The sequence below is a fragment of the Pholcus phalangioides genome, unplaced genomic scaffold (genome assembly GCF_987345545.1).
Source record: "Pholcus phalangioides strain wild (caught in Gottingen) unplaced genomic scaffold, Ppha-v1.0 ptg000010l_1, whole genome shotgun sequence".
In the NCBI taxonomy this organism is placed as follows: domain Eukaryota; kingdom Metazoa; phylum Arthropoda; class Arachnida; order Araneae; family Pholcidae; genus Pholcus; species Pholcus phalangioides.
Genome location: NW_028301603.1, coordinates 41,877,950 through 41,890,814, shown reverse-complemented (window position 1 = coordinate 41,890,814; position 12,865 = coordinate 41,877,950). Strand labels below are relative to the sequence as shown.

General features: G+C 36.2%; 1 protein-coding gene across 1 annotated transcript in view; it reads right to left on the bottom strand.

Annotated features, from left to right (window-relative positions):
* Positions 1-9,084, bottom strand: part of LOC149081509 (uncharacterized) — a 119,235-nt gene extending 110,151 nt beyond the window's left edge. Inside the window, exons 1-4 of the mRNA XM_089238347.1 lie at positions 8,800-9,084; positions 8,396-8,527; positions 8,068-8,187; positions 1,374-1,493 (exon numbers count right to left, since the gene is read on the bottom strand). Of these exons, the coding sequence (XP_089094473.1) occupies positions 1,374-1,493; positions 8,068-8,187; positions 8,396-8,527; positions 8,800-8,989 (562 nt within the window). The 5' untranslated portion in view covers positions 8,990-9,084. The remainder of the gene's footprint in view (positions 1-1,373; positions 1,494-8,067; positions 8,188-8,395; positions 8,528-8,799) is intronic.
* Between the last annotated feature and the right edge of the window lie 3,781 nt (positions 9,085-12,865).

Here is a 12,865-nt window from a genome sequence, read left to right as displayed (position 1 = left end):
CCCAACGCAATCTAACCCATAGGAACCTATGTTATACCCGCAGCTTCTACCACCCCCCTGGGACATTTCATCGTCCCCAAGGGGACGTTAACGCTCACGTAGAGAATCACTGATCTACACGAAGGCATCTGATTGTCCTTGTCGACAGTGGGAATTGTTTTTGGTGCATAGGCTTTAAAAACATCTCCCAAGCTTTAAAAATTTAATTTTTACAGTGAATCACTACGAAAGATGATTTTAAATGACCGTTTCTTATAAACCTCCATCCATTCCTCTGGAATCTCGACATAGGACGTTTGTTTAGGACACAACTTAAATCATTACTCAGTGATACTTTACACACAAACTAACCTCAAATTCACAGATACAAAGCACGAAGTACACATCAATAAAGCAAAACAAACAAACACGCACACACACATTTATCGCTTTCTACACGTCACAAATTCATTTCAACTGCGCCTGTGCTGGACTCTGAGCGTTTTTCCATCTGCTCGCCGTGACTAAAATCATTCTTTCCCCCCTTATGTGCGATCTTTCTTTCTTTATTACAGAGGACTGAAAGCATTTTTGCCTCTGGCGTTTTACATGCTTCAAAAAGACGGTACCGAGCTGTACAAAACCGCAAAAACATTATTTTAGATTTTTTTCGGACTAAAACCGTTCCCCCTCCTCACCCTTCATTTGTTTCTTTGCAAGCTTATTAAATGAATCCGTTTCGTTTGACTAGTGTAGTTTTCAAAATGACGATGATATACAACAGGGCAAAAATTTGAGCCCGTTTCATTTCAAACAACTTGTGAACCCTCGTTATAGCAAAAAAACAAACAAACATACCCTTAAATAGAAAAAGGTATCTAAGTAACGTGTGTATTTTAGATATTTTATTTGTTCTACAAGGGACCATCATCCCCCATCCTCTAACTTCCAATTAGAACGTTGTTGCCCTGTCTCTTATGAGCCCAATGAAGGAAAGAACAACATATATTAAGTGACAAACTTGTTAATTTACTATTCTTTCCTGATTTTCAGTGATTTTTTATTCAAAAAAAAAAAAAAAAACCCAGTCCCTAGTAAAATAAATGACTTATCTAAAGTAGGTAAGTTATTTAAATACTTTTTTGAATTGAAAGTGTTTCTGTAACCAAAGGTTCACGAGTTATTCTTCGAGCTGAAACCGACTTGAGTTTTCATCCTGAAAATATTTTTTATTTCTTTCATTGACGGAGTAAATTGAAAAAAAAATCATTAAATTAAATTAAAAGAAGAAAACAAATTGCAAAAAGCAGTCGGTTGATTGTGTTGTCAGTTGTATTTTCTGATTAAGATTGGTAAGGTCTGTTGGTTTGATATATCACATATTTTGCACTTGCCTTCACACTTTCCATGTACATCGGTGTAGCCATTTCCACAAATGCACGTTTTGTCGTAAGTTTTAGCGCTAATACTTTTCACTTTGAATATGCAATTGAAATTTCCACCACAGTCACAACCTGGAAGAATAAATCAGTGGTAATAGAAATATGAACAAAAAATACTCATTGGCATTTCATTTGAAAGTGAATATTATTTATTGCCCGTAGGACTTGTGAACAGTGCGGCCAACCGAGGCGCAAGCTCGATAAGAGATGTGAGTTAATGCATCAAGATATAAGTTGAATGTTTTTTTTTTTTAATGAAATAACAAAGACATTATAGATATGCTCCAAAATCAGACCCATTCGAATCTTCCAATGCATCTAATGATCTTTTAAAACATTTTTAAACTGAACGCATGGTTTATATGCGTTGTTAAAAATTTATCAAAATTAAAAATATTCTTGAAAACGTTGTGTGTTTTTTTAATACAAAATTAGTTCGATAAAATGTTTGAACACCAAAATAAAAAGTTAAATGAACACTGTTTTTTTTTGTGGTTAACATTTTACATACATGGAAGTGTCGATACATTTGAAAAACATGATAAAGAAATCCATAATTAAAAACTGCAGCGACATTGGGATTGTTCATAAAATGGAAGATTTACACACGGAATATTTCGAAACGTGACGCTGAACATCGTGCAGGGTGATTTATACTTCAATCAAGTTCTAACACAACATGGCGCATTTGGTGTATACCAAAAAGATTTCATAAAAGATCTCCCAAATGCATTTTTTGTGAAAAATCGACAAGTGACGTTAAACACCTAATACATAAATGCGAAGCTTGGAAGAAAAACAGAGAGGATGTCAATTTTAAGAATGAAGCATCACTATTCTGGCACTAATAAGAAACAAAAAGAATGGATCTCTTATAAAGCAAATAATGGAAAAAAGTGTAGAACACTATATACATAATTCATAGCTACACACATGGTTCATCGGTAGTAGTGTACTGACAATATGCTAATGTAGTACAGGGGCGTGGCCAGAAATTTCGTTCGTGGGGGGGGGGAGGGGACCAAAGTGATAGAACAATAGATTTGGCCATCTTTATCCCTTTTTTCGCTTATTTTCTCACGTTTTGGCGAGGACCAGACCCCCAACTCCCCCCCCCCGCTACGCCCTTGATGTAATAATATGCTAGTGCAATAATATGCTAGTGTAATAATATGCTAGTGTAATAATATGCTAGTGTAATAATATGCTAGTGTAATAATATGCTAGTGTAATAATATGCTAATGTAATTTCTAACGAATTGGTTTCTTGCAGGAACGTGTTGTGATAGTGTACATGGGTAGCCCTAACTTATTTTTGTTGTCAGTTATATTTGTTTCGTGTTATACTGGTGCTGCCACCCGTCTGCCATATTTTCAAATACAAATGGAAAATGCCTCTTGCGTGAAAACTGACGGTCACGCGCGCTACTTACAGTCCCATTCTTTCAATGAAGCTTATTTCAATTTATGATGCTTACCAAAATCGTAAATGAAGATAATTTTCAAAACTTATATAGATTATATTACGATGGTTATGGATAAATTTAAAGATTCATCTCACAAATTTAACAAGTAAAAATTTTTTCCGTGCATTACTTTTCGATTTACTGCGATTTAAGTAGCTCTTCATTTCCAATCAATAGGTAATGTTTCTGAAAATTTTGCTATAACTAGCGCGATTTACGTTTTTGGTTGCAATTGACAATATCGCGTATTCTGCCGTATTTAAGATCCCAGTTCCTCGTACATTTCCTCTTTGAATATGGTGACCGAGCTAATTAGTTGATATTTTTATCCCCATGAATATACATTTTTGCTATGCGCGATTTGCCCAGCCCTTTATTTTTCACTCATCAACAATATTAGCAGAAATTAGCGAATTTGTCGTAAATTGTATTTTCAACTATTGTAAGTCATATTTCTGAAATATACAGCATTTTCACCGACGAGATAGAATGATGAGTATATGTAGAGGGTCTTTATAATTAAGTTCCACTTTGAAATGACCATAAAAAGAAAAAGAAAAACTACTGGACATAATGTTATCAATTTTGGTAATAGTTTACAGGAGGTCATGGGATTCAATTTTCCGCAAAAAAAAAAAGTTCAAAATCTCACCACCAGCGGGAAAGTGCACCGTATGCAATATTGTTACACGAAATTAGACATCGATTTAAAATGTTTTTAGTCGTTTCTAAAACGTGTGACAAAGCATGGTAAATGTGGTGTCCACCATTTTCTGAAAGCAAGTTAAATTGCATTACTGCGTTTCAACAGTAGCTCTTAGCATATTTGGAGGAATGTTACGGACATGTCGGTGTAAAGTACGGTCTTGCATGGATACGGACATCATCGACTCGTAATAATGAGAACTCTGACGAGGAGGCTAAATTTTAAAGCTGAAAAATCAAATGATGTAAAAAGCGTATTTGCATAACTCTAATTTGCATTCCTTCTGCCGGAAACCATATTCATTGCAATTTTGCATAACGTCACAAACAGTTTCGTTTTAGAAACGACTAAAAACATTTTAAACTGATGTCTTCATGTCTTATTTCGTTTAACAGTATTGCATACAGTGCTATTCCATGCTGGTGGTAAGTAAATGAATTTCTTTGCGGAAAATTAAATCTAATGACCTGCTGTAAACTATTACCAAGTTTGATAACATTTTTTGTCCTGTAGTTTTCCTTTTTGACCATTTCAAAGTGGAACTGTAATTATAAAGACCCTATATACGAAGGTGTTTTTAATATTTTTTGTTTGAACCCCTAAAATGATATTACTAATGTCAATTACAGAAATTGAATAATTATGTTAGTGAATAAAATCATTGATAATTATCAATGATGGTATTCCAACGGAATTTTTATATCCACCAGCATAGATCAATCGGAATTGATTCATCTTTGATGAATTTTCTTTTCCGCTTTCTGTATTTTTATCTATTCTGTGTACAAATCAAGTGGGGAAAAAAGGAAATTAAAATAATAATAATTTTTCATTCAGTTAGAATTAAGTTATCAAGTCTGCCTGCCAACTATGACATCGTCCTGGACCCATCTCTGATCCACGGACGATAGGTTGAGAAACGTTGGTACATCTCATGTCGTCAGGTGAAGTATCATTTGACACACGTTATTCTTTTACTTATTTTCCATTAACTTCAATAACCCGAATACAAGAACGTGAGACTAAGGCATCCGTCTTTCTGAATTGTTTCCCTGTTGGATAGCAACACCAAACCATGCCTGATAAAATTTTCTTTCAACTTGTGCATGCATGTGTGCACATAGTGCGTATTACAAGTACATTAGAATACTTATGCCTACTCGAGAAGTATATGCAAAGAACTAAATATCAATGTTGCGACAGCAATCCATAGATTACAGGAGATGATTCAAGCAAATTTGAACAAAAAGCAAACGAAAAATAGGCAAAAGTATGTGACCGTATAACGGAAATTTCATCAGTACGTGCTAATTATAATTAATTAATTAAACTTCATGACTTTTCTCTAACCAAAAATTTATAGAGGCAAGCCTGTGTATAAGTACGTGCTAGTGTCTTGCTGGAATGCACAATCACTCTCAATTAAACTTTTCGCAAAAAAGGCACAAGGTGGGTGTTATGAGATGTTGGCGGTCATTGCCATTGTGTCTTTCGTTTAGAAAATGGATTTCTGTAATCTCACTCGAAATACAAACTTTTCCACGAAATAAAACGGGCATCAAACTGCCATCTCCTGAAAGAACTATGGGCACGGTAAGATAGCACGGTAGAACCAGGTCGATAAGATACTCACCAAAAGTACCATTGGATGTTTAGAGGTGTCGCGAGTTCGATACCCGATTCGTCCATGTCAGAAAACTTTCCTGACACAGGGGTATAACAAAAACGGTGACGTGACCGCAGAAGAAAATTGCTACAACAGGGAGTATCCCATCGAGGGGTTAGTGCACCAACCCCTCGATGAGTATTAAAAAAACAAGCCTGCCGTTCGGAACCGGGAATAAATTGTAGGTCTCAGTCTAATTAGCCCTCGTGTGCAGAAAATGACCGTGGTGCGACAAGAATGATCAAATGATGACTGAAAGAACTATTGGCGGCCCGCGACGTCCCAAAAATATAAATAATATATGTATAATATAATATTATATTATATTAAAATATTATAATCATTAAAAGAACTTTTAAAATAACTTTTTTTGACTAAAAATGTTAGAAGAATTTACGCGTCGAAGAATTTTGAAACAGAAATGGATCATTAACATTGAGAGCAGGTACATATTCGTGAAAAATTCCAAGTTTTTTTATAGTGACGGTTCCTTGGTAAAGGAATGGATGATAAATGCTGCAGAAACTGTCTGTCTTTAATATGTGCGAGTATTTCACGATATTTTTATATCGAGACGTACACAAGGAAATTTCATTTGCTCAAGGCGTGGCTCAAACCACACCGTTTCTTCAGGTTTGCGACGGCAATACCACTGAAGAACTTTTAGAATTTTTTTATATTCGCGATACAACAGGGAAAGGCATTTCAGAAATCGCGGGAAAATGCACGAATGTATGCACTCTTAGGGAGAATGTCAACTTCCTACGAACAAACTCATAGGAATGAGAACGAGTACATCAGCCATGGCGTGCAAAAATGTAAATTTTGCTACAAGACATAAATTGAAGGTAATGAGTTCAAAAAATTCTTGAACTGCAATTTCGCCATTTATCAGCAGGTCCTTTGCTGCAAAGAGTTAGAAATAAAAAAAAGACGAACACTTCGAACTGCATATTTGATCCAGAGGCTTCAAGCAGAGCTTACTCCCACAATTTCTGAAAGGTTTGGAGAGCAAATTGTAGGGCTTCCATCATTACATAGAAATTTGTTGGTTGTCTTGTCACGAAGTTCTGAGAAACTTTTTTGGTTTTCAATTTTAAAAAAAATAAGGATCAGAGACAATAAGGGAAACAAGGTCGGGTCTCTAGTGCTGTATATGGTAGCGCATTTGCTCGAGTTGTAAGTGGACCGCGGGGCTCAATTCTCGGCATAGACCTACCACTACTATTTAACCGCTCATGCATCCTGTAGACATTCCTCTACGAAATTTCTAACGAATCGGCACATGCCAGAATGTTTGCTCTGAGTGTATGTGTGGCCTTAACGTATTTATGTTGTCGAGTTGCGCTTGTTTCGTGTTCCTGCAGCCATCTGTCTTCCATTTTCTGAAGAAAATATGGAAATGCCTAAATATGCATGCTATGCTAGTATCGTGTTGCCTGCTCTCTATGGAAGACTTTTTCAAATGGGAGACCAGCTCGCGCAGTCGCTCCCCGAAGCTGGAAAACAGCAGAAAACCAACTTCAGCCGACCACCACTGTTCCGTCAACGGGGTTCGAACTTGGATCCTCAGGACGAGAGTCCAGCACAATGCCCACACGACCGAACAGCTGCTCTAGACACAGACCAGAAGACTTTTCTTTCCGAGTTCATCTCTTACTACTTCTGCTGCTACTTAACCGTATATGCACCTCGTACGCATTCCTCTCCATAAAATATCGAGAAAAAAATCTCTTTTTTGGGCCGGGATTGCACCATAAGAGTTTTATAAAGTTCCTTTATAAAACTTGATAAATGTAACCAATAAGCCCATCTGTTACATTCGCTCGAATAAATACAATAAATACAATAAATACAAATACAACGCCACAACAGGCAAATTGCCCAACGAGGTGGCTGACCTAAGAACATCATGGATCCCCCGAGCTATTTTTTGGAGGCCCTACCTACTACTGCTACACCACACATGTACCCCCCCCCCCGGAACCCCCCCAACGAATCGGTACATGCGGGAATGTGCGTGTACGTGTAGTGCAACCTGACGTAAAGTTTTGTTTCTGTGTAATGCTTGTTATGTGTAGTGCTGTCATCTGCCCCCAGTTTTTCTAACTATGAGTGAAGTGTTATGGTTGAATGATTTACCGTTGTAGGACTGTTGCTCTCTGTGGCCAACCAATGTAACCAATATGCTTACTAGTTGCTTTTTTTTCAAATTTTGTAAAAGCTCATGCATCAAAATTTTATGGTGTAATCCCAGCCTTAAGAAAGACTATTTTGAATAACTATCCCCCCTACAACTAACAGATCGAAATTGTTTCAGTGCTTCAAGAACCGAGACTTAACCCCACCCCTTACCCCAATACTCACTTAAAGTAGTAGGAATCTTATGACAGAAACTATAAACCCCCTCTAAGAGTAAATCTCTAATCTTATAGGTCGGAATTACACTGTAAACGTTTCTTTATAAGACTTGAAAATTTTTTAAACCTAGTAAGATTAATGGTTACATTCGAAAGATTGGAACCAATAACCTTATCGGTTACATTTTTCAAGTTTTGTAAAATAATTTTTCAAAACTTTTGTAGTGTAATACCGTATTTAGGCCGAGATTACACCCGTCATAGATTCTGAATACTTTCTGAGATGTAAGCTTTTAAAGTATTTCATTACGCATTTTTTTCGGGTTGCATACAATATTTGTTGGACGAATTGCAAAACCTATGCTCGTCAACAAATGCTCAGTATTGTGATTATGAGACGTATTTTAATTATATACATAACTTATTTTACACATTTAAACACAATTACCTGAACAATTTCCATTTTGCACTCCGAAGCCAGATTTACATGTACAATTTTTCTCGGTCTTGTAACCCTGTCTTTTACCAATGAAAGTGCAATTGTCTTGATTTTTTCCACAGTTGCAGTCTGTATATTGATCGTTTCAAAGAATAAAATAAAATTTAAAATGAGAAAAAAGAAATCGATATGCTACATTATTTTTTCAATAGATATACAAATTTCGGAAATACAGTCAATCAAACTATCTACCATCTTCATAGTTATAATTAATTCATTGAGTAAAAGGTGATAAATAAATAGCGGTTGATTATTGTGATATGAATGTTAATGAAACCTCTGCATTCGCTGGTATCCGAAAAAAACCCTGGATCAAAGTACCAAGCTTTCCCAAGCGGGCACTGGCAATATTCTCCTTTCACAGTGTCCTTGATGCATTTTCCTCCGCCTCCGCATTTGCCACATTTGGCTGTTGAATGGAAAAAAAAATTCTCGTCAAATATTGTTTCAATCAAATATTAAGATACAAATGATGTTAATTATAAATTTTATTGTTTTTTATTGCGGATAACAACCTCCAAATTAAATAGAAATCTCGGAGAGAGATGCCTGTATACAAAATCATCGAAAATTTCATATGTGGAAGATCTGAACATTTTTTGTTCAGATTTATTTCTGTTGCAATGCTTTGATAATTTACTCTCTGGAATATATCAAAATAAATTAGTAATTCTAACTCACGAGTGATAGCAAACTGCACCAGATCTTCAGGAGACGCCGCCAGGATTCTTTCACCCGAAATTATTCCTCCTTCCGATATCTGATGGATCCCATTGCTGATGTCATCATATCTCGAGCTTCTCCCTTCAGATGGACAACTAAAAACGGTGAATATGATTATAGCACACACTGAAATGAATGAATTCGACATATTTTTCCCGGAAAAGTTCTCTTCCCACTGTATTCAGCAAAAAAAAAACAGTGAGGGGTGGGAGGCTTTATATTCTCTGCACTGATGCAAACATGCTTAGGAAGTCAGAGTTTACGCCCATTCGATACGCAGACAAAAAGCAGAAAAGACTGTTACAGAAATCGTTTCCCGTTTCGGTAATCAGTTGATAGTTCATACGTAGGAAATAACAGAGAGAGATATTGAAGAATTATTATTTTTATTGTATTTATGTATTCTTTAAGATAATATAACATATTAAGAGGAATATAATCAATTAACTTTATCTTATCGATGAGTTCAATTTTTTTTTTATTGTTTTACCTACCATTGGAGCGATGCAATCGCTCTCTGACTACTTTTTAATTCAGCAGAGAATAGATATACAGTCGAATCCCGTTATAACGAACTCCAAGAGACCGGAGAAATCACTTCGTTATAACGAAATTTCGTTATAAAGGAATTCTAAGTTTTTGTATTGTTCCTATATAAACTTATCTGGGGGAATTAGGAAAGTGTTCGTTAGAACGAGATTTTCGCTATAACGGTATTCGTTAAAACGGGATCCGACTTATATATTATTGTAAATGAGATAAATTGGTTATTCTATATAATAACCGATTATTATGCATATTTACCAATCGTCTTGGTAAGTTTGATAAATTTATCACTTTTATCGGGGAATACGCATATTACTCAAGCGTCGTTGGTAAATTTGGTTAGTACTAAAAATATCACTTTTACTGGAGTTTATGCATAATAACCAAGTGGCAATGGTAAGTTTGATAAGTACTTGGAATTTATCGCCTTCATCTGTGATTATGCATAATACTGGTGCATAATACTAGTATATTTGGGGAAATTGATATACATAAAAAAAATTACAAATGAGTCTATTATATGTAATAAATACAGTCGGATCCCTATATAATGAGAAAAAATTTTACGATCGTACCTCGATATAATAATTAAGTTTTGCGATCGTACACCGATATAATGATAACTAGCTATAATACCCGGCGCTGCCCGGGTTTTCTTCAATGAGGCTTTTTTGGATCACGTGATATCTCCCTCTCTTTTTCTTGAGGGACATACAAACCGTGTCCAAGTTAACCAATATGGCGACCTGCGCGATTCATGAAATAAAAAAATATAGATTAACACAGAAACGTAGAAATGAATGTATATTTTTCTTTTTTTAAGGGGCGCTAGGTATTTCGATCCCCCCCCCCCGAACTTCAAGTTATCCATCTGTCTGTTCCAGCTTCCGAAAATCCTTAGTTAAAGCTGTGGAATTTTTTCGATGCACTTCTCACGGGCTCATAATTAATTTTAAAATATCCTAACCCACATGAATTTATGCAAATAAATATCAAAAGAGACATTAATTTTCATGCTTGAGAAGATATAAATAAAAAGTTGAAATCAATGATATTGCTCGAATATCCAACTCAAAAGTATACGTTTGGCTAATTACTTCGTATTTAATCTCCTGGGCTTCGTATATCTCTAAGCGAACTGAATATTTCAAAAATCTAGAATTCAATACAATTTTTAAAATTATTGAAGAGACGGAAAATCCCACTAATTTCCGCATTTCTACAGTAAAATCGACAATTTTAGCACTGATTTCTATGGGGATCACCCTTTTCCTGACCCTCAAAGCGATGATGGTGATGATTATGACGTCTATACAAAAAGCCTCATTACTGAGAGTATTGAAAATGTGGCAAACCATTATAAAGGCATAAACTATCATACATATACTAACAGGATTAAAGAAGTGACAAACCGTTGTAAAGGCATATACGTGTCTGAAACGCATTGCTAGGGAACCACGGTAACCAAAGTAAACGTTCGGAAAGTGATTGTTGAGGCCCAAAAACCATTGTTGCCGGACAGTTTTTTGCCCATTTGGGGCATTTGCCCTGGTCTGACGAAATTTTAAAGTAGCCTATCGTTCAAGTCGGGTCGCATTTGGTATATATGCAAAATTTGGCGACGATCGATCTAAAATTGTAGATTTGTATAGAGAACATACACACACACAGACACACAGACACACAGAAAATCAATTTTATATATATAGAAGACTAGCTGATACCCGGCGACGTTGCCCGCCCTGTAAAAAATTTACATATATATAGCTTATTAATTATTTCTTAATCAAAATATTTCTGCATTAAGTAAAAAAAAAATTACTTTCATTTTTAAATATTTTAATTAAAAACTTCAGGCAATCGCTTGTGGATACACAATATTTTTGTTTGTCCATCTGGTGTGTAGATGTACAAATTTTTAGGATTACCAACACGCGAACAGGCGACGTAAAGCTGTCCGTGTGAAAAACAGGGCTCAAGTAGGTTGATACCTGCCACTACTAACAACTGGCCTTGCGCTTTTTTTATCGTCACGGCAAAAGCTAAACGAATCGGGAACTGTAATTGCTTGAAAGTGAATGGCATTTCTTCAGTGATAATTGGGGTACGTGGAATGAAGACGTCTTCTCTTCCAGCACATCCAGTTAGAATCCTTGCTTCAATGATGTAAGTGTGCAATTTCTTCACGCAGAGTCTGTTGCCATTGTATCGGTATCTCCAAATTTCTTAAAATCATTATAGGTGCTCCGGCTTTGAGGGTCAAGTTGTGTGGTGGCACACCCGGAATATCCAAAGGAGTTCAGAAATTCTGCAGGATATAGAACTAAATGTCTGTGATCTTGTTCACACTGTCATTTTTCGGTGCCAGAATCGCTCTCAGAAAGCCAATCATGGTTTTGGTCATTTTGTTGAATGTTTGGGAAGACTTTGTCTGCAAGTTCTTGAACTGAGTTTATATATATAATAACTGGCAAAATCCATTTGGGAACGTTATCAGTCCAGTGCTTGGGTCTACGGGAATTCTTCCATTGCCAAGTTTGATCAACTGATGTGAAAATGATAGTCATTTTGCAGTTGAACTCGCATGTTGGTGGATAATGATAATTTTTTAGTTTCGTGCCAGAGTGTTGATGTCCTAACAAACTCGAGGCGACCACCGATAGATAGCACCTTCACTTCCAACCCATCTCACTAATGGCAGTAAATTGCAATGTAGCGATTTGGCCAGAGTTGGTGTTTGGTGAAGTAGAGTGCTGATGATTTGAGGCAAGCATTGAGTTCATCAGCTGGCGTTGAACATTTCTATTCCCAGTTTTATCGCCGTAGTTGTTGTTCTCTGTTGTTAGTGACGCCATATGTCCAGCTTCTACAGCGAATATTATTCAAACTCGTTTTAAGCACTTTTTAAATTGAAACTATACCTATACGATGGGCAGTTGATAAGATAAAGGCCGCATTATCACTTACAGGCCACCCTGTATATAGGCTAGCTGAAATACCCGGCGCTTCCCGGGTTTTCTTCAATTACTGGGAGGATTGGAAAAGTGACAAACCGTTATAAAGGAATAAACTGTTATAATAACAGAATTAAAGGTGTGACAAACCATTGTAAAGGCATACATACACGTCTGAAACGCATTGTTGGGAACCACGGTAACCAAAGTAAACGTTCCGAAAGTGATTGTTGAGGGCCCCAAAACCATTGTTGCCAGACAGTTTTTTGCCCATTTCGGGCATTTGCCCAGCTCTGACGAAGTTTTAAAGTAGCCTACGGTTCAATCCCGGACCTGTTTGGTATATATGCAAAATCTGGCAACGATCAGTCTAAAACTGTAGATTTGTATAAAGAGCATACATACATACATACATACATACATACATACTTTCACATTTATATATAAGATAGATAGATAGATAAATGTTATGGTCGTACCCCGATATAATGATAAAATACGTCCATGAATTATCATGTATAGTA